The 26,022-nt window shown below is 42.7% G+C and overlaps 1 protein-coding gene across 1 annotated transcript; it reads right to left on the bottom strand.

The window, feature by feature from the left end:
- Positions 1-601: 601 nt before the first annotated feature.
- YY1 (YY1 transcription factor) lies at positions 602-24,893 on the bottom strand. Its single transcript, XM_066321885.1, has 5 exons — positions 23,873-24,893; positions 14,734-14,896; positions 5,539-5,599; positions 2,904-3,062; positions 602-1,797 (listed from the first exon to the last, which is right to left on the bottom strand). The coding sequence occupies exons 1-5, from the start codon at positions 24,567-24,569 to the stop codon at positions 1,615-1,617; spliced, it is 1,263 nt and encodes a 420-aa protein (XP_066177982.1). The 5' UTR covers positions 24,570-24,893; the 3' UTR covers positions 602-1,614.
- Between the last annotated feature and the right edge of the window lie 1,129 nt (positions 24,894-26,022).

Genomic DNA, 26,022 nt, shown 5'->3' with positions numbered 1-26,022 from the left:
TTAAAATATGTTACATGCCTCTAAAAAATAACTTATGCATTTCTCTGCATTTTCTTCTGTTTATTAATCTGTCACATTTTACTATAGCATCTGCTAAGTTTTCTTTGAACACTTTAACAAATAAGAAGTAACCACTCTTAGTTAGACCATAAAAACTCAACTCCATCTAGTTCCCTCAGAACTTCAAGTTCTTGTTTTGAAACATAAGGTGTCCAATAAGGTTCCAAGAATTTTTATCATTACACTCAAACAAGTTAGCCAAAAGAAGAAACAGTTTCTTTTTTTTTTTTTCCTGGTATGATCACCCAAACCCTACACCATTCCTCCACTTTCTATTGTTACTGCATTTAAACCACCAACATTCCTTACCTTGACTAAACAAAGGTTTCCATTTAGTTATTTCCTGTACTGTTTTACCTAGTTGCTGTCCAGGCACACAGAACACTCCCCACTACACTGCCAAGTCTCCAAATCCAGCGTTCCAGTTAATGGAATTCTAGGTCACTCAAAACCAGAATTACAGTCAGCAATTCTGTTAGATATACCACCTGATGTGGCATTAATTTAACTGCATCGCAAATCACTGTAATTGAATGCAAAGTAAAGGAAACTTGAGTTTATTTAGCTTCCAATTTCTGGGAGGTCAAGAGGAACTAGAACTGCTCTGGACAACAAAAGAAAATTGACTGCGCTTACAGATCATTTTCTGCCAGATTCTTTCTTTAGGACCACTGTTTTATTGTTGTCCTTTCTATTACATGGGGGATGTACATATTATCAGGTGTTAATAAACGGTCAGTGCCTGTACAATACATTCTACAACTGAGCACCACTTTCCGTAACTGAACAGGCCAAGAAATTACACTGAACATCAGCATCTGGCAGTATTTCTCCAAAAAAAGTGACTAAAATGGGTTTAAATTGATTAACACTATTAAATCACATCTAATATTTGATACTACATGATTTCATTACAGCTATACGATACAATTATACAAAATGTGTTAACATCAAAGAATACAACCAAAATTAAGATAGCAAACAAAACCTATATAACTTTTTTTTTCTTTACAGGAAAATACTTTTGAAGTATGCATGTAACTGCCCATTCTTTTAAAGAAAATCTACCGCAAGCAAGTTATCAACCTCCAGAAAATCACACATAGCATTACTACGCATATCCCCGAAAAGTGTACAATATGCACACTTGGAAAATACAAAATTAAAAAAAATCGTAAGCAACAGGTGAGCTTCATATTTTTAAGAATGTGAAAAGAAGTCCAATTTTAGCACTGTTGTATAAAGAATTGTCTTTTCTGCTGCAAGTTCATGAGCTGACCCGTCTGCTTGGGGCCACACTTTACAAAACACCGTGTTCTTGAAACGGGGTTACAGACCAAGGTGGAGCATCTCAGCAATGTCACCTTAAAGTTTTCTGTGTGGTTGGTTTTTTTTTGCTTTTTATTCACTACTTATCAAAACACGTCCTTTAGGTTTGTAGGGTTCTTTTTTTAAAATTCTTTCCTAGAAACAATATACAAAGGGGAGGCGTATTTCTTTCCAATTGATTTTCCTGTAAGATGCTTTTGAGTCCAAGAACGTTCTCCTCAACCTTCACTGGTTGTTTTTGGCCTTAGCGTGTGTTAAGATGTGAGATTTCAGGTTGGTTGATTGCGCAAACTTCTTATTGCAGCCGTCAAACGGGCAAACGTAGGGCCTGTCGCCAGTGTGAATTCGCACGTGTGTGCGTAAATTGAAGTCCAGTGAAAAACGCTTTCCACATCCTTCAAACGTACACTGTGGGAAGGAAAAGAAACACTCTGTTACCTAGTGGAACTCATCTCCTTTACTGGTCTAAAAATAAGTCTTTTTTAAGTCACTAGGCTGCACAAACATGAAGCCAGAGGCTGAAGGTTGTTATGGGTGAAGGTGTAGGGATCCCCTGTAAACCGCACTAAAAACTGCAGTACTTCACTATATAATATATATACAATAGTGTATCTATTTTCAAAGAGGGAAATAAATTACCTCCAGCTTGCAAGCAAGCACTTCCACTAAAAAAAGATTCTCTGCATGTGAAACAGTACCTACACTGTATGATAAAAGAGAAACAGGATTTCATATCAGAACTTCCCCTTTGACTGATGATTTGGGGAAGATTTTCTCACTTTACCTGCTTTATTTTTAAAATGGGCTTGATAAGAAAAGGACAGCACATTTAGTGTTAAATACTTATATTTACTACATGGAATGTTTAGTGTATGCATCCAAGAGAATGCCTGAGGACTGCAAATCAAATTTCTGAAATAATTTATTTTAGAAAATAATCAACAATAAAAAAAACCCACATATCTTATGTTGTGTTCTGGGCAACACATATATGATCAAGACTAAGAATAACTTTCAAGATTTATAGGGAGTATCATATGAAGAGGGCAGGGGACCTCTGCTGGCAGAAACCCACGTGACTCCATATAAATGGAAAGAGATCCAGGGACACCATCATTTTATTGAAAACTGATTAATAACCCCTACTGAAAATTAGTACCCTGAGGTATCTGAGCAAAGAGCCCCAAGTCTCATTTGTCCACAAACACTAAGCTGAAAAGATGCTGAGGAGAAAGAGACATTTTCTAACTCCTTTAGTAACTGCAGGCTTCATTTTTAAAGAGGGCAACTTTACATCATATTTTGATATCTCCCACATACAATTTCTAAGAGAAGTCCGTGTAAGTAGTTAAATGATAGCTTAGTTAACTTTAGGGAGCTCTCGGGTTTTCAGGGGCCTTGTCTGATTTTAGAAAAGCCCCAGTATGCTCAAGTCCTGTGGAAGGCAGGTTACAGCTCCGGTGTCCAGTGTTCCCAGGTGAAGTGTGGCACTCGTGCCTGCAGGTTACCAGTACCTGAAAGGGTTTCTCTCCGGTGTGAACCAGCTGATGCCGCTTTAGTTTCGAGCTCTCCACAAAGGCCTTGCCACACTCTGCACACACGTGTACTCGAGGGCCGTGAGTGTGCAGATGCTTCCTCATGGCAGAGTTGTCCCTGAACATCTTTGTGCAGCCCTTAAAAAGAACAGTGAAACTCAATTAGTAGATAAGCTAGTTCTCATAAAGGTTTTATCTGCTAGAGTACAAGCATTTAAAATGTTTTTATATGCTGAATACTTTCCTAAAGTATTCTTAAAAGAACATCCTTACATTTATTTTTAAAAAAGCAATACAAGGAAACTAATAATTTGAAAAGCTGACCAAAAAAACCCAAACCTAACTCTTTTCTCACTCAGTATTATGAGCCATGTGCAGTCAAATGAATAATAGGACAGTCTCGGGGAGAAGATGCTGCTCTGACAAAAGCAAAGGAATAAACCAAACAAAAGCACTTAACAAGTTTCAGAGGAAAAAAACCAAACCAAACAAAAATACAACAACAACAAAAAACCAAACAAAAAAACAAACAACAACAAAAAAAACCCCATGAAACCAAAACAGAAGACAGAAGGAGAGTTCATGGATACCTATGGTATACTCTTCAAGGTGCTGTATTCTGAGAACTATAGTAATACAATGTACTATATTAGTCTCTAATATTCAGATTATTGCCTAGCATGCAAAACTGGTATGTGCACCATCTCCCAACATTCTGTCCTCTTCCTTCTCTGTCCTCCTCATTTCTGACAAAAATGGAGCAAGAGGATTTTCAGCACATAACAACTTACAGCAACTACCTTGTCCCATCTGGCAGCAGCAGACTGATCACTACCACCTTGAGACAGAGAGTGCCACTGCTGCTGCAGTTTAAACCTACAAAGTGATACTGGGACATGGAGTAAGATGGGACTACAGCCTGAGATAGTCTCAACTCAGTCCAAAACGAGAAGATAAATTAACTCAAGTACAGCATCAAAAGTCTTAACCGGGGGGCCAACCCTGCATTGACAGAACACCACTACTGATTCCAAAGTATGTTTAAGCCAGCAGTGACCTGGGGCTCTATTTACCTATCTTTCTACATTTTTTTCACTTCTTAGTGACAACGGGTGGATATCTACCATACGTTTTATAAATGTTTTCCTTAAGGTTCAAAACCCCTCATAAAATCCTATTAATAATCATAAATCCTATTTGTACTACCAATGATGCTGTTTAAACTTATATATAACTAGTCTGCCAACATCACTGTGTTATGAGGTATGAAATTTAACAACAGCACCTAAAGGACCATTAAATTGCTAATCTTAAATTCTGCAGGCTTCCTAATTTTCTTTTTCCCCCTAGAGAAATACATTTTAAAAAGCTTTGTTTCTTACAAAAGGGGTGAAATGTCACTTTCAGGAGTTCTCTCTTCAGGAACTAGAACCTCTTTGGCAACTTTTGAAGTATTGTGCCACCATTCGTGGCACAAAGCAGAACTGGGTGGGGCAAAGCAGCACCAAAGTAAACAGATCATTGACTTTTTTTTTGCATTTATTTCAAAGTCCCTTCTTGCCTCTGAAAGCAGCAGGTACAGCTAAAATATTTCTTTTTTTAAACTGAATTCATAAATGCATAAAGCCTACAAACACTACAAGATAGGAAATGGAAGGATAGAACATCCTTCCCCCCCTCCAATTTAGATGAAGTTGAGGCTGTGAAAAAATAAATCAAAGAAATGGAGGTAACATTCCTTGGTACAGTAAAAAGTAACTGTTCCTGTATCACAAAAAAACATGACACTTTTAGAATGTGGAGAACTGGAAATCAATATAAGCACAAAGAGGAATTCAAAAAATTCCTTATACCATGGCTGTCAGAAAGTAGCCTTCTATTCATGCTCTCTAATAGGTAACTCTAATCTGTCCTGATTATTTCCTTAGGCTCACACTTATCTAGACCAGAAGTCAGCAAGATTGTTTTTGTCTTTTTTTGTTACAGACTAAGTCAGCTAAAAGAAGCACTACAAAAGCTGGATAATGCTGTAAACCCACAGGCTACCAATCTAGGTGACTGGCAACATTTATTCAAGACAGAAGCTTCCTTGCTACCAGTGGATCAGAATCGTATCTCCAAGATGCCTGCCTCTCTCTTTCATGACGATGCACTTTCCAGCTCTGTGGAATGTAATTCAGAGTCTTCCAAATAAAGGCTGACTTTGGCATCTGCACTGTAAATTGCTGATTCCTGATCTAGACTCCAAATCTGTCATAGTTTCCAAGCAGAGGATATATAGATCTTAGGAACGTACTTTGAACAGCTTTCAGAACATTCTTTCAAGTATGTATTCTTGGGTGTCGGGAAATCACAACAGTAAAACCAGCATGTTAGGGACTGTGCATCATGGTTACCAGAAGATTAGGGATGCACTAACCTTAAGACAAGGAATGGGAATAATATATTATTCAGTGAAAGGTTTTAAAGGAAGCCTCTAGAGAATGACAACATTTAACTGAGTGTATTTTATTAGCAGTAAGATATTTTAGTTATTCATTCTCAAGAGAAAACATCAGTACAAAATTCTGATCTACAAATTACTATCTACTTAGATGCTGAGCACTTTACTTACTTTGTGAGGACAAGCTATCGTTCGTGGAGCATCATCTTCTTTAATTTTTCTTGGTTTCATTCTTAAAGATAAAAAAAACCACAACAAAATATTAGTAGAAACACATTAGTAGACAGCTCTTCTCCCCTAAGTGCCTACATAATGAACACATTTTATCCCTCAGTATTACATGTGTCAGTGGTACTCACTTTAACATTTTCAAAACCTTCATAAAAATATTAACAGCATAATTTAGCATTTAGAATGCTCTGCTTTTCCAGAAGGACCTCTCAAATACAGAACAAAACATTCAATACTATCTTCTTAATCCTCTGAATATGTGGAAATTGAGATTTTTCTTTTTTCCTGACATATGCTAATTGTAATTAGGAGGTTTTGTTTAAGAACTCCATTTTTGTTGTGCCAGTACCCATGTGGCCTATTTAGCTTCACTTCCTCTCCATCCGTGCAGCAGGACATGAAAGAATATAGGTTCAACCCTTCTGCAGTATTTTCATCACGCAAGAGTTATAAAGAAAACTCTACAGAAGCAGGGAAAGCAGAATCAGACAAGTTGTGGAATCTACACAAACAACACAGACGTCCATTTCACCCAGAAATTGCTACTTTAAGCTATTGTGCACACAGATTTAACTCTTGGAAACGGATAAGCAATCACCAATTTACTCCTAGTCACTGACAGGGATCTTCACCCTTATTTTATGGGTGCCACTGATCTCCACTGCTACACAAGGAGCCCAGAAAACTACCGCTTGTATGTGTTAGATCTATTTTACATACAGTAAGACTCTCTGTACAAAACAATCTTAGAACAGTATTGTAAGAACCATCTGTCAGAAAAGCCAGATGTGATTCTGGGGAAGTGCACTGCACTTTCAGCTGTCATTATTTCTCAAACTGTGGTGCTGTTTTCAAAAAATTAAAAGGAAAAAGTTTATCTCCATTTAACTACAGAGGTAGGGGGGTGTAAATAAATGGACCAGCATACAGCTGAGATTCCTTTGGTTAAACAATGAGACCTTGCACATTCCCAAACCTTGCTGTGGAAGCAGAGCTAGTCTGGGTTACTGAACTGTTTTTTCCTGGCAGTACAGCACAGAACAGTTCTGTGTGACAAGGTTAGGAATGATATGCCTAAATTATTCAACACGTTTGGTGTGTACCCTAGTCTCAAAGAGAACAAGTAGCTTGAAATTAACAAAATAATTGGAATTATCAGAATCACTCTTCTTAATGTTAAGAAGGAAATATGTCTGTTGCTATCCATGACAGTTTTAATCTGCACGAGTTCTGTTTCTGGAAACTGATATAAAAGAACAAGGTTAGGGGAAGAGACTTCCAAGCAGTGCATATATGTACTTTTTTACATCCCTTTTTATCAATTTACATGAGAATGGCTAAACAGCAACTCTTAAAACACTCAAAAACTTCCCAAGAGCTGTAGGGAAAATAAACTAAAATGCCTCCATTCTGACCACAAAAGCATTTGGTTTTTGCAAACAGTCCAGACAGACTTCTTTGGTACTGTCACACTGCTATAGCTGAAATCTGCTTTCACCCGTTTCCTTCACATGGACTGCTGAGACAGGATGGTGAATTAAGCCAAGAGCAGTGAAAAAACTCCCTCTAAAGCCCTGAAGACCCAGGAAAATCATCTTACAACTGCCAGTGGAGTGATATGTGATGGACAAGTCTCCTATGGCTGTCAGCTATCACTGGTCCCTCACTCTGAGTCCTTTCAGTAGCGCAGATGTAGCACAGTTCAAGTGATCATCTACAGACTAAACCACTTGACAGCCAATTCACAGACAACACTAAATCCCAAGGATTTAGAGGTTGCGTTTCTTCTTTTCTCTGAGTGGGCATTTGGGAAACTCTTGCTTGCCTCAGCATCCCCAGACTACACTTAGTAGGTACAGAGCTAACCTGAACACTACAGTCTATTGTGGGTTACAAATACATTTACAGATATTAACAGCGACTTGGGAATGGGTGTAAGGTACTTGAGCAGTCAAGTAAGCTCCTCTTGCGCACCACAAAACCAGCAGCACAACTAACATTTCATCAACTTAAGGGCATAAACATTCTCAACACAGCAAACGACATCTTTTCCTGTACAGTAGTGTTCTCACTATCTTAATTTTCACTGTAGCTGTTTTTTTAAAGACTACAGACCAACTCAGTTGACCTTATTGATTAGACTTAATTTATATAATCCAACTGGATACATGGTTGTGCTGTTTTTAGTTTACACAGCCTCTTTAAGTATTAAAATACCTGACTCCAAACGAGTGATTTGGATTAACTGACTGCACTCTCCAGTGAGGTTCCAGACTCATTAGTGCTACAGGTACTGAGGCTGTAGAAAAACACAAAAGTTGTCTTCACTGTACCCCCACAGAAGGCTTTCAATTACCTTTAGCATAGGATTCTGTTATAGCTCTGTGATTTTAAAAAACAGGAAAAAGGACAGAAATGAGCATATATAATTGTTAAAATGGTCACAGAAGAATTATTTGACAAGATGGGACATGAGAGAACAGTGTCATGATTAATTCCATTGGAGAACAACCATCTTTAGGAAACAAATCTGGTGCCAAAACCATCTCCTACCAATTCAATCAACCTGTTAAATGTTGGCTGAGTCATCCCCCCAGCCCTAAAAAAAAAATGAAGCAAAAAAAATTTCCTAGGTCTGAGATCATGTCTCTGACATGATGAGAATGAGTAAAACAAATAAAAAACCAATAAAACCAATATAAAAATATTGGTCACCAGTAAAGGGAGTGACTAGACCAAGAGAATTGCTAACAAGAGATATGACAAATAGTTTTAGTGGTCAGTTGCCTGCATTTTCAGCTTTGTGTTAAATCCTCTTCCTGACTCCTGTATCTTACCTCTGGTATTAAGTCACTCTTTGAGGAAGAAATGCTGCAACAGTGTCATCTCTAACAGGCTGTTGAGGTAGAGGAGGAAAATGCCCTGGGCCAGTGCAGTAAGGGACCTTGAGGAACCAATTGCAGGTGAACTGGATGGTCAGACATGGGACAGGCTGCAGCATCAACATACACCTTACATCTTCCAGCTCAGTGTTTGATCAGGCATAGAATATCAATGTCCATCCAGGACTTTTTACCATTCAGGCTTTGTTCCTAAATTAAGCAGTATCAGCCCAGTAGGATACTTGAACACTTGGACACAAATCACAAAAAAACGAGCAATTCAATCTTCTCATTTTTCATGGAACCACAAGTTAAGCCTAAAATGTGGAACAAGACTGTGCTTATGCACAGGGTTCCACAGATAACCAGGCCTATCAACAAAACAGCAGCAGACAATGCAAAAGAAGAGATGGCAAATGGTGTCTAGCTTGTATCTCAGTGTCACAGGCAGGAGGAGGCTGCTGGGCCCTTTGTACACCTGGATTAAAGTCATGAGGGCATGAACACCACAGGCATAGCTACAGGATCAATGTGTCAAAAAAATGTCATCTTCCTCACAAAGCTTCAGAAGCCATATGGACAATCCCTCAAAGAAGAATTTAAAGACTTACATATTCAATGCAATAGAAAAAAAGATTTTGGTCTTACTTTAAAATTAACTTTCTGCAAAAGGAGACCAGACTAGAATCTGTGCTGTTGATCTTAATTACACACGTGCAGGTAGCTCTTGCTGGTGGTGGTTAGACTTTTGGCTCCCACCCAGTAGAGCATCTCTACCAGCTCCATCCAAGTTTTCTTAGCCTGAAACATTAATCAAAAACAGAACTCTAACAAACATCACTATTTAACACAACTACAGACACATACATTAATACTGGGATGGAACTTCAGAAACAGTTGCCTTTGCAGAAAGTGAATTTACATGGCAAGACCAAAATTTTCATTTCTGCAGTGAGTTTACATGCAGTTGCACCTAGTAGAGGCAACTGCAAATTAATTAACTGTGAAAAATCAGGAAGGGTACCTTTTGAATCAAGTCACTGGGACACTGCAATTAAAGGCCACGTCTTAACTTGCACTGGGGGAGTGGTGGGAGGGAATGGGTGACAGCAGAGGAAGCAGGAATGTGTGCAACCCAACAGCTTTATGGAGTGAGCTGCATGTAAGCACACTCCCTTATCCATGCATAAGGAAGACTGAGGGAAGTCACAGCTATTACACCACTCCATTTCTCAAAATAAAGAAAGCGATATTGTCACTGTATGGCATCTGAAAGTGAAATCTAACTACCTCCTTTCATCTACACAGCAGAGCTTCACCCTAAGAGAACCTTAATCCCCACCCCAAATCCCTGTCCAACTCCATAATCTATAGACTTGTCAATCGATGCAGTTTTAAAAGTCAGCTATAGAAACAATGTTAAAGCTGGGAAGAGAGGAAATATAATTCAAATAACTGTACAGAATTTCCCCCTTGCTCCATAGTCTCCCTTTTTTTGCTACTGCTGAAGAGTTCTGTGTTCTCAGCTCCTTTCTGCTCCCTCTATACAAAAGTTAACCTTAACAGCTTTACTCTCTCTCAGGCAGCTCCTTTAACACATCCTAGAGGTCTCTGGTGACCAGCAATGACATTCACCTGTGCTGATGGCCATCCCCTCTCCGCCTCCCCAGGAACACTCAGAGGTGGAAGAAATGATTCTCTCTGTTCAGCAGTGTTATTGGCACTGTGATGTGTTCCCCTCATTCTGCCATTCTCCTTGCACTGCCCTGCTGAGCAGAACCAACTCGAGCATCACAGCCCTGTGCTACTGCAAGAGGTTATTCACACTGAACAACTCCTGGAACTGGCTAGACTGGCTTTTGGATAAACAAGATAAAAGAGGAGTGGCACAAGGTGTCCTAGGAATCTACCTACACGCAACCCAAAAACAGCCAGTGTCTTACCTGCTTCAGTCACAGTTGGGAATAAAACTCCCGTAAGAAGTTCTTTCACTCCACGATTCTGGCAAAAATTATGACTATATTTGTTCCTGTTATGAGGAATATGATATGTGTAAACAGGGACAGTGACCTGTGCAGTGTGGCACAGAGCAGATCTCCCCTCCCCTAGAAGAATACTGGGTAAAGCAATTGTCATTTTACTGCCCCTTAAACTTCTCTATAACAAGAACAAAACCCATACAAAAGCATACACCTTATAAAGGGGCCTAAGTCATAAATCTGGATGACCAGAAGCCTTTGTCACTTCTAAGAAGGGTGTCCAATTTCAAACTCTAATGCAGTTTCCTCTCCTTTGTTTTCTATATGTTTGGAAAGTAGATAGAAAGGAAGGCCAGTCCTCACAATGGCTTTCCTTCAGAAAAGATACCAAGATCAGCAGAAAATAAAACCACAAAGAATAAAAAGTTTTTACCACCAGAACCCATTACTGTGCCAATTTCCCAGCTACAGGATATTCCTTATTCCTTTGTTTCATTCATGTCTGTGTTCTGCTGTCTTCAGCCAGTTCTGTCATGTATTCGAAGGACAAGAGGGAGGGAGGGAGCAACCAGGGATATCCTTTTCAGTGGCTTGCTTTGAGGGAATTTGCCACATACATGATCTAGAAATAACCCTGCTACCTTCCTAAGTTTTCACTACCAAGCAGCTATGATTTCTTCACAGCTAACTACTGAGCTGTCATCAATTTAGATTTGGATGAAGCATTTTACTCCACTTCAAGGGATTTCCAGTTTCCTAGTCAAATGTATCAAATGAAAATATGGTAATTTATTATGTACTTCTGAGCAATTAACATTTCACATTCTGATACTATTGCCCAAGAGAATTCCACGTTTTCTTTTTTACTGCATTTTTAAGGCATGCTAGAAAAAATTCAAGACTCCTGAAACAGAATAAAGTAATCTGTAAAAAGTGATAAATTGCCAGCCAGGTGTAACTTATGGTCATTTGTCTATGCATTACTGAAAAATGTCAATGTTCTGACACAGCCTATTTATTCACAATGTTTTCAATGGAAACACAGAATGCATAAAAGCTTTTCCAGGAAAAACTGTCAGAGTTCCAGTTAAAGGATTCAGATTCCTGCTACATGACTCAATGACATATGCTCCAAACCAGGCAGTGAAAGACAACTGTATCACAAGACACCACAACCACTCACTCTGCAAGAGCCACTGAGCTCTGGGCACTGCTGGTCCCTTCAGATGCTCAATTACTACAGTTCTGAATTATTTTTTGAAGGGCTGCAGAGCTACCAACAACTTCAAACATCAGATTTGTCCCTGCATTACTTTTCACTAACTAGATCATGATCAGAATACCAGAACTCTGCTCAAAATCTACTACCACTAGAATTCAAGCTTTGTCTGTTAAGCTTAACCTCAGAACTTTGTTCCAAATAATCAAGCCAAGTGTTTCAAATCAATTTATCTTTTAATCAAAATAAGCTCTATTTGTTATAAATAGTGGATCTAGCCTGGTTCAGAGGAGGTAACTTCTACAAATGTATGGTGAGATTTCTTCCTACTTTAAATGAGAATCAAAAAGCAACCTCACCTAACTTTCTTTCAACTACACACAATACACTTAGCATACAATTTTACTAACAGTTCACACTTCCTTATATGTGGACTGTCACAATTCTTTATTCAAGTATCCTAAATACAAATTTGCAATTCAAAACCTTACAGCACCTGAAGCCGCTTAAGTTTAGAAGCAATTTTCAACTTCATGTGCTGCGAGCAGTTTTCAAAATACAGCTACTGAGAATTTTGAACTTCTGAACTGTAAAGCCATGAGCAATGCTTGACAATTTCTGAGAACTTTTATACTAAACAAACACATTCTTTTAGCATGAAAAACTACTCCTTGAACCTCCAAAGCCAATTCCAGCCATGTAAACCCAACTTTTTCTTCCAGCTTGCCACATAAAGTTCCTAGGGATACTGCACACAGGAAGGTCAACAAGACAATTGAACAGCAGCCTGCAGGTATCAGTACTTGAATCCACCTTATTAGCTAAGGAGTCCCTTCAACACACTTCATTGCAAGAGGACAAGACCTTAACAAGAAGTGTTAAAATTCTAACCCACCCATACTCTTCAATCTCAGAATAATAATCAAACACAATAATTTAAGACATAACATACAACTGTAAGGCAAGAGTAAGTTTGACAGTCACCAATCCTAACCAAGAAATCAAATAATGTTTCTTAGAAAAGCATTAAATTCTCATGTATCTACAATTAAACTATAATAGTTTTTCCCAGGTATTGAGCAACTTTGAGGTAAAACTAAAGGTGATATCCACACAAGGTGCTTCCTCTATCATCATGCATTCATCTTCTGACTGAAACAGATTACATTTTATATGCTGTAAAAAAAGGAAAGAGAAAAGAGGTTGTACACATAAAACTGAATCTTTCCACTACCTGCTACAAATTCCAGCTGTGGAACTTCCTAGAACATTCTACCATAAATATAGAAAAGTAATAATTTCAAAATACTGCCAGCAGCCACTATTTTCTCAATAGAAGCCTAACTAAAACATTTAACAATATTTAGAAATATGCAGACACATCTAATAGAAGCAGCCTGGTCATTCAAGAAGCCCAAATCCTGACAACCATTTCAAGTATTCAACTCAATCTGAAGAAAAAAAAAATTCAGTATTTGCATGGAGAATATCGTAACTATGTCTGCTTCCTAACAAAAGACAGCTATTCAGTACTTCAGTGTCTAACAGAATCAGAGGTTTTAGCATGTTTTAAAGAAATGGAGAACACCATTCTAAACACACAATGAGTAGAAATATGTAAGTAACAGTTTAGAATTGGAACACTATGTATACTCAAGAGTATCACTTAAACATTTGCTTTCACAAAAAACTGTATGAACTCCTCAGCAGATCCCAGAGAAAACTGCAATAACTTTGATAGCAAAACACAAAAGAAGAGTATCGATAGCCAGAACCACCCATCACTTCACACAGAACCCTGTTTTCAGCTGTTTGTGATGTGCTTTTAGATGTTTCCAGATCAGACAGCCTGAAGCAGGAAGCAAGACCTGCAGAACTATTTTACTAGGAGCCTTCAAAATCCACAGTTCAATGGCTTTAGTAAAAATAATTGTGGGAAGAGGCTATGCTGTTATTCCTCCAGCACAAACACTACAGAGTAACAGGACAAAACTTGCAAAAAGCAACAAGATCAGAAAGGTGAAACAGGAGTACGTGCACAAACTTCACACCAAGACACCGCTAACCAAAAAGCCAGACTAGAACTTGTATCAACAGTCCCTGACACCTAGTAACAACCTGGAAAAAGTACTCTCTCTCTACTAGCTAGTAAGGATAACATCTGATTGTCCCCCTGCCCTGAGTGTCAGACTTGCGCACCTGAGCCCTGAAGAACAGCCAGCGGATAAAATACTGAAAATGAACGTGGCTTGCCCCACGTTTTGCTGTGAGCCTGGGAAAACGTGGCAGCAGCAGGCAGAGAGCCCATGGAGCTCGGAGCCCCGCCGCCCCGGAGCGGAGCGCGGCCCCTCCGCTGCCCCCTGGTGGCCACGGGCGGCCCCAGGCCAGCGGACACACCGCCCCCGCCCGCCGCTCTCCTGAAAGCAAAAGTCACCTTGTCACTCGGGTCAGCCTATTGACATGTAAACGAGCGACAAGTCTGACTCACCAGAGAAAATCTAAGCAGCAGAGTTACCAACTGTGAAACTGCAATTATCAGCGGCACATGAAAGTGCAGGACACATGATTTAAGATCTTGAGCTTAAGGAGCAGGTGAAAAAGAACAGGAAGTGGTGTTGCCAAATAAATCCTGCAGCCTTGCTATTTTGTACTGAAAAACCTGAACGCAGCATTTCACTTACTGGATCCTTTGGTTCCGAGGAATTTAAGGCTGCTCACATCACATTAATGAAATATTCTGTCATGTAAAATCAAAGTTGTTGGTCTTGGAAGGGACCTCTAGAGACCATCTAGTCCACTCCCAAGGCAGGGTTAGCTAGAGTGAGGCAGTCTATCGATGTATTTATGTGTCATCTTACCTAAAGAATTCACTGCTGAATATAAAATCCTGTTATTTTAGTTCAGAACAGAGTAGCTGATGCTGTTTTAAGTCCCTTGTTTTAGAAGGTAATTACATGGAATGATAAGCCATACTTCAGATACCATTTCACCTTACAGTTTCAAAATTAAACCAGTGAAAATAACATAATTTTGAAGTTCCATTCTTCCTACTTACCTAGCAAATTCAGCCAGTTGCTTGGGGTCTGAGAGGTCAATGCCAGGTATTCCACCAGGAGGAAGTTTCTTCCCTGTCATGTACTCTGAGTAATCTGGAGGAGAATTCTCTCCAATGATCTGCTCTTCCACCACTGTTTCATGGTCAATATCTTTTTTATCATCTGAAATACAGAAAATACCGAATTCAATACATATGAAAGATCAAAACAACGTACAACTTATTAGGCTACATCTCAGTACAAATTCACTATTGCTGCACATTTAAAAGAATACACTGCACTTCCAGATTTCCACACTAATTGTGAAGAGCAGAAAGATACTCGTATAGTTACAGCCTGAAGAACACAGAAAGAATACAGTGAGTGAGGGGAAAAAAGCAGAAATTGCATATCTACTTTACACTCAAATACAGAAATTAGTAGAGCAATTCTACGAGTGTTGGCTGCACTTGAAAGATAATGTACTTTTCCTGAAACAATCCCTAAATATTTAATTCCCTTAACCTCTTCAGGACTAATCTTCACTACACCCATGTGGATACTCAGCAGCAGTCCCTAACTTTGCAAGCCTATCAGAAGAGCAGCAGACACTTATCCTATGACGTCAGGACTACTGATCTATACTTCAGAGTCTTCAGACTTCCCTGACCTCCAACAGAAGTGTCATAGAGACAAGAAATTTAAAAATAACTGCTGATGGGCTTCAGCACCTGCCTGTAAAATTGACTTTTTCTAACACTTGCAGAACGATCTCAAAGAAAGCAAGTAACTCAATCATGTCTCTCTCCCAAGGGGGCTTCTTCCTTCCGTGGCAAAGGCCAGCCTAAGCTATTCCCCACTCCACTATGTAAACAGCAGACTGGGATTATTCAAAGCTTTGATCTGCAAGCCAGTTAGGATACTGTTTTCTCTGCTCTAGAGCTCCTCCTATGAATTTGTGCTCAAGGACTGCAGTGAAATCAGGTGGAAGACCTGCTGTTGCTGTCTACTCACATTCATACCTCAGAAAACATTGTACCGTGCATTCTATCTCCTCTTGCTATTTTATAACTGAAACTGAGAGACACAAAAATGAGAGAGAAGCAAAACATCCATCCATGTTCCTCACTGCGGTGCTCACAGCAGCAAAAAGGAAGACACAGCAGCTACCCTGTTTTCCACCCCCAAATACACCTGGGACAACAGATGTATATATGGCGGTAACTACTCAGCTCAATGTAATAGAACTTGACAGTACTTCTCCCACTATGTGTATGGGGAGCAGATTCTGGAAATTGTTTTATACACAAGAGGCTATACAAAAATAACAGGAAGTTTTATTTTACAGATATTGTTTAAACAGTGGAAACACAAGGTGACAGGACAGAAATAGTCTTTCACCAATTAAAAAAAGATAGGAAAATATAAGGCAGAAAACAACGCTTTGGGATTTTTCCCCTAAACAGAAACATGGCAAATAACATTAGTCATTACTTAAGCTAGGAAAGAGAGAACAAGACAAGCAAATAAAAGAAATATATCACACACAAACTTCTATTCAATTTGTAATGCCTGCTTTTAATGTTTGCCACCGAGCTATTTCTAGAAATGTTACTGCTAGTTTGAGGTTTAATCCGATCTACCAGATCAGATAGCAGTTCATGTATATTCCATGGTGAAAGAGGAAAACAGACTCCAGCGCTGCAAAGACAGAAGTGTAAATAAGAAAATACTATCTGCAGCATAAAACTCAAATGACAAAACTGACTACTGACCTTTTGCTATGTCCACTCACCACCACACTACCCTTTCAGTCCCTACTAGTGCTTTCAAAAAGCAACTGAATTTACCTTAAGTGAGGATTACACCTTAAGTTTTACAGCAGCTAAAGGAGTTACAAATTCAAGTCAATAAGCCTCTAGTTTGGCAACAACTTGTTCTAACAGAAGCTTGAAAAAAGATTATGTTGGGGAGAAAAGACTCAGAGCTCAGAATGGCACTGAATTTCTGCAAAGCTAAGAGTGACACCTTCTCTGTGCTGTACAGTAGAATAAGATCAGCTGCCCTCCATGTGGCCATTTCAACAGCCACCCAGAAGGTGCAGTTTGACTGTTTGATGACATTCATAACACAGACAAGTTTTCATTTCCTGCCTCACATCAGATGCATGAGTCAACTGGGAAGTTCTGTACACGTTCTTAAAGATCTTCTTTCCTTCCCTCATGTAAAGGTTTGCCATTCTACAGTGATTTTTTTTATCTGTGGCCCAAACTGAAAGCCAGCTTTACTTCCCAAAAGCCTGCCAACAGAAGTCAATTGCACAGGTATTTAATTCCACAGACTACTGGAGAAACATACAGAAAAGTATAAACATATTGCTTGGGTAGAGTAAAAACATAAGAGAAATGTTTGTTTAGTACATTAACAGTTATATGAAAATAAAAAACCACCACATTTTCCTCTAACAAAAAACTGCATCTCTACAATTCCTCCACTTCTAAAAACAAATTTAAGGCAAAATAATAAAATACATTGCAACAAAAAATAAACCACAAAACTTCTAAAAACAAATTTAAAGTAAATCAGTAAAATACAAAACAGTTACCTTGAAGTGTTAGGTTAGGCTAATATTTCTGAAAAAGTAGCAGCAGACTTCAGTAGCTCTTTAGTATTGTGAACCATCCTGTGTCATTATCAGGTCATTGGGAAAACAGAACACAAAATAAATCCCCCCACTTCTTTGGAGGAAGTTTGGAAATGGAAAAACTTTACCAATGTCCTCTATGCACAAATTTAGTTTATTTGTGATGGCCGACCAACCTGGACTAGGCAGCTCAAAGTCTGGAGGGCAAAGTGCAAGCAAACTTTCACTCATGCTGAAATGACCATTCTCACTGCAAACTGGGCAAGTTAACTGTTTGTTGTTTTTTCACCTTCAAGCAAGTCCTGATGCCCACTACAGGCAAATTACTTCCCCCTTTTCTTCTCACGAAGCATCAGAGAGTCAAACATACTGCATCCAAAGCAAAACACAGACACAACCCTGAAATTACCGTGACACCTCTGGATGCCACCCATGCAAGTTAAATACAGACAACAGAACCATAGAGTCAGTCAAGAAAAGGAAATTAACTACTATATATACTACTTGATCTACTTTGTTTTGTCCCTTAAAACCACCTGAGAGTATAGCAGACTCAAATATAAGGCATTCAGCTGAAGCACTATTCTTATAGATGCAGTGCAGCTTTCTGTAATGAACTTGGAACACAATTTTAATGGCCTCCCCCTACATCCTTCTATGCCAGCTTACATTAAGGTAGATACTTAGTCTAAACTAGGGTGTTCTATGCACGTTTCTAGGATGTACCCTAACACATCCTCATGTTCAGTATCCTTCCAGCTGCATGTCTCTCACTGCCCCCTAAATAGGGGCAATACACATATTGAACTGGATCTACTTAGGCCCTTCAAAACAGTATGTCAAACGTTCTTCTACTAAGATCAGTGAAAGCTCAGTGTTTAGCCAGTTGTGTCTTTTGACTACTAGTGAAACAACCTGAAGTTTTAAGATAGCCAAGCCCAAGTACTGAACTAAATAGGAAGAAGCAAGATAACTGGGATAAAACTAGTAACTCCATGCAACAAATCAATAACAAAACATGGTAGAATCTGCTTCTCAAGACTTTATTAATCACATTTTGCTCCTATTACCACACTTTTTCCATCTCTTACAGCCCCCTCTTCTACACTGAAAAATCCATCCCTCGCCCCAGAATCCCATTTTTTTGGTGCATTTCTTGAGTAGCAGTTGACAACTCTGGAACTCTCCAGCTTACTAAGACGACCCTCTTAACTCTCAACCCTAGAAGCTCTATCATTATTTTTTCCTCACTTATTCTTGATTTTATTATATTCCACTTCTAAATCACCAAGTCTCTGAGCCATCCTCCTCCTCTATTACTGAGCAGGGAGAACACATTATTGTTCACTCAGTTTTCACCTGAGCAAAACAGTGCAAAAGGGAACTCAGGAGATACACCTGGTAGCAAAGCAATGACACCTGATCCTACAGCTTCCTCCTCAAGGCACCAAATTAAAAGACATTCTACTTAGCCACTAAAAGGATGAACAACATTTAAGCTTAAAATATGATCACACACTTAAACACATTTGCTTTTAGGAACAGCTGAAAAGCAATTACAGGATAAAGGATGTATTCGGCAGCTGTGCACTACCAAGGCACTGTGGTAACAGCTTGGTTATTGCTACCACATTGCAATCTCCTCAGGCAAATTAGTTCATTGGTCATGTTTGGAAGCAAAGAACTGTAATTAGCTCGTTAAATAATACAGTTATTTAGCAGACACTTCTGAATGTTAAAATTCCATTTTGCACAGTATGTCATTTTTTAACCTAAACGGCTGCTAGGTTCCTTTCCCTCTGACGTGCCTTGCACACAGATGGAGAAGAGGTTCTTCTTTCCCTGTGTCACCCATCTCTTATTTCACACCACTGAGACATGAACTGACAAAACCAGTGCATATATCAGTAGTCATCATCTGACTTCAGCATTTATGAGACTGTGCTGAAGCCCTGTGACCTTCTGAATGGTCAGCACAGGAGTGACTTGAGTGCCACAGGGAAGGATCCAACAGCAAGTCAGAGGACTGTAGTCTGAAGGTGGGCTAAAAAGCAAATTAAGTGAGTTATTTTGGATGGTAAACCACATTCATGTATTTCACTTTCCAAACTGAAAATACATTTAAAATAAATGCAGAGAAGTCTACCTTAACACTGGAAAAAGTGTCAGGGCAGATTCAATACTTAGAGCAGAAGCCTGTATCATTGTCTTAACTGGAGTCAGAAATAGATTGTCACCTTAGTATTTCAAACCAGAGAATCACTTTCTGCTTCCATTATAACAAACTTTATAAGAAGCTCATTATCCATCTGTCATTACAAAGCATTTTAGCCATCCTTGATACAGGCCCACAAGTGAACTAAGTGACTCATCTATCATTTATACTACAGAAGACAACTGGTCAGACAGCAGATGGTTATTTTCCTCACCCCTGCAATCTGATGAAGTAAAATGAAAAACCTTTCTATTTTTTGAGACATTGAAAGTTTAAGAAATTTTGTAGAACCTTCTAGAAACCAAACATGAATTCCCCAAGCTTCCAAATAAGGGTCCACAGCACAGGCTTCCTGTATTATCAAAAATAATTCCCAAACCATACATGTAACTTCTGTATCTTTGTCGTTCCCATCTAGGGATGGGACACTTGAGCAGTTGAACATCTGTGGGCAATGTTTGGTTGTGCTCCTTCAGCCCTCAGCTTGCAGACTATGCTAACAATAATAGTTTGAGCCAACATCTATTTCAGGTTTGAAAGCCTGACAGTCATTACCTAAAAGGAGATGTAGTTACATTAATCCATTTTTTCACCTTCGAACTTAAGCCTGAATTGCTTGGAATTTCCAGCATTTGGTGCAACCAGCATTTATCTAAGCACCACCTTCCCAAATGTTCCTGCATGCAAGAATCAGTTTTGCAAGCACCATCTGACAAAAGTGATTTCTCACGATCTTTCCCCTCCCCCTTCACTACTGTGCGCCCAACCTGGAAAAATTCCCTAAAGACAATGATTCAAGCCGAATGCAGTAAAGATACAAATAAATTCCACTTGATAAGAACAATTTCTCTAGTACAAACTGGAGTATCTCACTTGGAGAGCCCCAGTTAACTACATGCAATTTTCTAATATAAGTATTTGATATAAAGTAAACTCACTACAGGAATATGATTGAACTATTCACCATATACCCTCTTCAACCCTTTCAAAATACACCTTCATTCACTTCTTACTTTCATGAATACATGAAAGAAGACAAATAATTGTATTCTGAAGAACTGAAAAGCTGATCTGAACTAGAACAAGGCACTCCTGCTTCAAACTAAACACTTTAAATCATGGGTCACAAGTTTGATATCACCATAGATACCAAGGTGATAAGAGAAGTTATGTTAGGTCTAAATTGTTGCCAACAACAGTACTGCAATTTCTAAGTAACCACCTAACAAGACAAGGATTAAGCACCTAACAAGACAAGGATTAAGTAGTCCCCTTTAGTTACATTGCTACACATTTCACAGATTATTTCTACACATTTCAAGAGATGCTACAAGACATGTTATACTCATTTATGGAAAAAGATTTACGATTGGTTAAATTTGGTACCACCCCTGTACAAGCCAATATAGTAGCACCAGTAAAACAGTAACAAAGAATTAATTCATGTCTTCTTCCCACACTGTGGTGAGCAAAGTGTCCTTTTTCCCAATTCAAAATTTCATGCACAGCAATATAGGGCTCATTGTTTTATCTTGATGCATGGCCATATTTGTCACTTGTCTTTTGATTAACTTTTCATTTAGCTTTTAAAACAGTCAATTGAATCTGCGTGCAAGCAAATCTTTAATTATATCAAAATACAGATTCAAACCTTCTACATTTCTTCAAAATAAAGTAGTTTGATTCTCTATGGAAACCTCACAACCACCCTTTTGCAAGCCAGTGATTCTGGGTTTTCTTGGCATTGATTTAGTTTGAGGTTTTTCGGGGGGTACTCAGATTGGGGGGTTTTGGACTTTGGGTGTATATCCCTCTGCCTCAAGTTTTGTTTCTTTTTCAATTTCTCTGGCAACAATTCAGCCCCTGAAGTTTCAGGGGAAAAAAAGGAAAAAAAAATAAATCCCCAGCGTTTGACCACATCAGAACCCTTCGGTAACATTAAATAAGGTGCATATGAGGTGTAAGAGCCTGTCCAATATTCTCAGTAAAACTTCACAACACTCTCAACTGAGCAGGTTATTATTAAGGCTCCTTGAAGCTGCGGGGTGGTGTCTGCATGTGCAAAGGGAGGGGAGGTCAAACTTTTTCCCTATGTATTTGATTTTGGTTTTGGAAGTGCATTTTTTGGCAAGTCATGTCAGACTAGGTATTCTTTATTCTTCTGCATCATGGGTATAATTGAGTTAAATGTAGCAATGCAATTCAATATTTAGTAAATTATAAGTGGGTATCATCCTACTGAGCTTGCATGGTCATGCTCCTAAACAAGAAAACCACCAAAATAAATAAGGCTACCCCTGATATAAAAGCTGTGTATGTGGGAAGAGAAGCAAATTTATTGATTATACACATGCTTCACTTGGGCCAAGTAATAATCAGCATGCAGTCCTAAGGCAGCATCCTATCAGGCACTCAGAATTTCCAAGTGCAAATGCATGCTAGAAATTGTCAATTGATCTCAGCGAGGTCCTGTATCCTGCCAGCTCATGACTCATACAGCCACTTGCATTCAGCTACCTCCAGCAGCTTCCACAAGCCAACAGACTATATTAGTTTCTATTATCTTTTATCCTTCTTGGATGGTCAGGTCTAAGAAAACTACCAGCAAGGGATTTTATTCAGTTTCATACAGCGATACAGAAGCACAGAGAACACCATACTACCAAATAGTATTTGGAAAGCTCTTCATCAAGAACAACTTTGATCAAATTCACAGGGCTGTCAACTCCCATGCCAATAGCGTCGGATACTCTGTGAAACTTACTAAAATAGTCACCTGTATTTTAAAACAGAGTTAAAATCCATACCACTGTGTTTCCCATCTTTTCAGGCAGGAGAGCTCAGTCTTCCTTCTATACTGCCCTTTCTAACAACTTCTGGTCATTTGCAAACATCACGGAGTGCAAACATTTTCGACTACTTCAAAAGCTTCAAGAATCTCTGCCTTAGACTCTTTCTAAAAAATTAGAAAGAGCACAAAAATTATGATATGCAAGACAGATTACCAACTTAGGATTCAAAAAGCACGCACTAATTTAAATGTTACATGAACTATATTATTTGACCTCTTTTTTTCACATTTACGTAACTTATGGACAGAACTCTGATTACAGAGCATACTCGCCGGTAAGATATTTTCGAAAAAAAATTTAAAAAATGAAGTGGCAGGTGTATATCAGCTTTACTCCAAGTCCCAGATACTAAACACCTTCACAAGATTTTATTGCCTTTAAAAGACACTCCCACACACACCAAAAAAAAAAAAAAATTTAAAAAAATCCTCAAGAAACAGAATCTCCCACGACAAGGTCCCCCTGTGCCTACTTAAAAAGCTTATTTAAAGCCTTAGACGCAGTCGAGGAAAAGCCCGACGGTTTCCGAGCGCCAGGCAGGAATCGCCCCTCTCCTCGGCGCGGCTCGCAGGGACGGAGGTCAGCGCGGAGCCGCCCCTCCCGGCTGCCAGCCCCGGCGCCCCTCGGGCTCTGAAGGGCCGGTAGTTTGCGGCCGCCCCCTCCGAGCCGGCGGGAGGCGCGGGCAGCCCCGCGGGGGCGAGGAGCTGCTTCCCCTCGCCGGCACCGCGGGCTCCGGGCGGGGAGGCCCCACCCACCGCAGCGGGCCGGGGCCGGGCGGCCCCCGGGCGAGCTGTGCACGGTATTTCGGGGTTCGCCGCCCCCGGGCCGGGGAGCCGCGGGGTCGGGGCGGGCGGGTCTCCGCCAGCACACCGCGGTCACGGCCCGGCGCACACGCCTCGCCCGCGGCCGCGAGGGAAAGGAGCGGAACGGCAAGGCAGGGAGCCGGGGAGGGGCGGCGGGACGGGACACGGGGGAGAAGGAGGACAGAGGGCGGCGGCGGCGGCGGCCGGGGGAGGGGAGGGCGGGCGAGGGGCAGGCGCGGAGCGGGCCCCGCGGGGAGCGGCGGCGGGGCGGGGACGGGGGGAGCGCGGGGAGGTTCGCCCCGCACCCCGCCTCCCCCTGCTGCAGAAACTACGCCATTGCGGCCTGGCCCGGGAGCCGGCGGCGCTGCCGCCCGCCCGCCCGCGCACCCCCCGCCGCCGCCATCTTGGCGCCGCCGCCATGTTTGCCTCCTTCCCCCCGCCGCGGCCGGGCAGGAGCGGCGGCGGCAGCGCAGACCCCGCCATCTTTTCGGGGAGCCGCCATACTTGCCCTGGCGATGAACATGGCGGCGCCCATCGCACACATCAAAACATGGCCTCCCTTCAAAACAAAACTGTCCCGGCCGCACCGCGCGGCCGCCGGCGGGGCCCGCGGCCCAGGGAGGGAGGGGTCCGGCGTGCACTTACCCGAGGCCCACATGGTGACCGAGAACTCCCCCTCCAGGGTCTTGATCTGCACCTGCTTCTGCTCCCATTTCCTGCCGCCGCCGCCCTCGGCCCCGCCGCCGCCTCCCCCGCTCAGGTAACTCTTCTTGCTGCTCTTCTTGCCGCTGCCGCCCTTCTTAACGCGGCCTCCTCCACCGGCCGAGGAGGAGCCGCCGCCTCCGCTCTTGCTGCCAGCGGCGGCCACAGTGACCAGGGTCTGCTCGATGTACTCGTCCTCCCCGGCGGGGGCCGGCACCGGGATGAGGATCTGGTCCTCGAACCCGTCGTCGGCCCGCAGTCCGTCCGAGTCGTCTCCCCCCACCACCTCCTCGCGGGTCTGCACCAGGATCACCTCCTGGTGGTGGTGGTGCAGGTGGAGCTGCCCCCCGCCGCCGCCGGCCGCGCCGCCGCCCGCCCCGCTGGGGTCCCCGTCCGACACCAGCGGCTGCAGCGCGATCATGGGCTGGTGGTGGTGGTAGTGATGGGGAGGGTGGTGCGGGCCGCACTCCTCGCAGCACTCGTCCTCCTCCTCCTCTTCCTCGTCCTCCTCGCCGCCCACCACGGTGGTCTCGATGGTCTCCACCGGGATGGTCTCCACCTCGATCTCGTGCAGCTCCACGATCTCGGCCGGCATCTCCGAGCCGTCCGTGGCGATGTACAGGGTGTCTCCCGAGGCCATGGCGGGGCGAGGGGGGGGACAGAGAGCTCCGCGGGCGGCGAGGGGGCTCCGGTCCGCTCCCCTCGGCGGATGGTGGGGCTCGGACTCCTTTCGCCTGCCCTCCTTATCCTCCTCCTCCCCCTTCCACACAAACACCAGCGCCTCGCAGCCAGCGACAGGCAGGGAGGGAGGAGGGAGGGAGGGAGGGAGGCAGCGCCGCCAAATCCCGGCCGCGCTCCCTCGCGAGACTTCCGCCGCTGCCGCCGAGACGGACCCCAGCCCCGGAGGCCGCTGCCGCCGGACTCGCCCCCCCGCCGCCAGGCGGCCAATGGCAGCTCCCGCCGCGCCCAGGCGAGAGAAGCAGCCAACGGGGCCGCGCCGTGCCGCAGCGCCCCGCCCCCTCTGGGCCTCGTCGTCCTATCACGGAGCGCTGCGAGCGCGGGGCGCGCCTCCGGGCGGGGAGCAGCCAATTGGCTGGCGGCGCCGTCTCCGCCCCGCCCCTCCCGCACGGAAGCGCCGCGCGGGCCCCGCCGCTCCGTGCGCGCTCGGCGGGGGTGGCCGGGTGCGCGCCGCCAGGGGGCGCAGTGGCCGCGCGGCCGTTAACGGGCGGGGCGCGGCTCCGTGTCCCGGGCCGTGTCCCCGGGAGGGCCCCGCGGGCAGCGCGGGCCGGCGGCGGCGGCGTTTCCCGGCCGGCCCCGCGGCAGACGGCTGAGCTGCCGGCCCGGGGTCCTGCGCTGCGGGAAGGACAGACGGGCGAGCGCCCAGCTTGCGGCCGAGCCTTGGGACGTGGGCAAGGTCGGCGCGTTTGAATTTTACAGCTGAGCTGTTATTGGCGCGTGGGAATTCTTCTCTCTCCTCCCTTTCTTCCTTTTCTTTCCCTTTGGAGGGCGATGTGTTCCCCGGGGCGCGTGGCGCGGCGCTTTCCGCAGCCCTGCGCTGGAGATGCGCCCGGACACGCCGGGGGCTTGCGGGGCGCCGGCTCTTGGTGCCGCCGGCAGCCCGGGGGCCAGCAGCGGCCGAGCGCATGGACTAGCTTACCGAGAAACAGCCTCTAAAATAAGCGAACCATTGCAGTTCAATCACCACCAAATTCCAGTACGTGAAATGATCCCCTCGTTTAAACTATCAAGTGTAGGTATTTGCCTTAATTATTAACACACCTCTCCGTCCCTGAACTCCGTTGCTCCCCAGAACCCTTCCAACAGCAACACAACAGTTGGTGCCTTGCAAATGCAGCCGCTCAGCTCTCCAGTCTCACTCCACTTCCTTCCCCTTCTGCCAAGTGCTGTAGGACATCCCTTCCTCACCCAACACGGAACTGCCGTGAGCAGAGGTGCCAAGGGAAAAGCTTTCCTGAGCGTATTGCACTTGGTTATTACCTGTGGAATGGGTCTGGCCTGTAGGCCTATAAATCAGAAGCAGAATTGGCAAAGAAGCAGCTGCTTGTCTTGGTATGAACAAGCAGATGTGAAAG

The sequence above is a fragment of the Sylvia atricapilla genome, chromosome 6, assembly GCF_009819655.1.
Source record: "Sylvia atricapilla isolate bSylAtr1 chromosome 6, bSylAtr1.pri, whole genome shotgun sequence".
In the NCBI taxonomy this organism is placed as follows: Eukaryota; Metazoa; Chordata; class Aves; order Passeriformes; family Sylviidae; genus Sylvia; species Sylvia atricapilla.
Note: the sequence above shows the minus strand (reverse complement) of the source record. Positions and strands in the feature narration are given on the sequence as shown.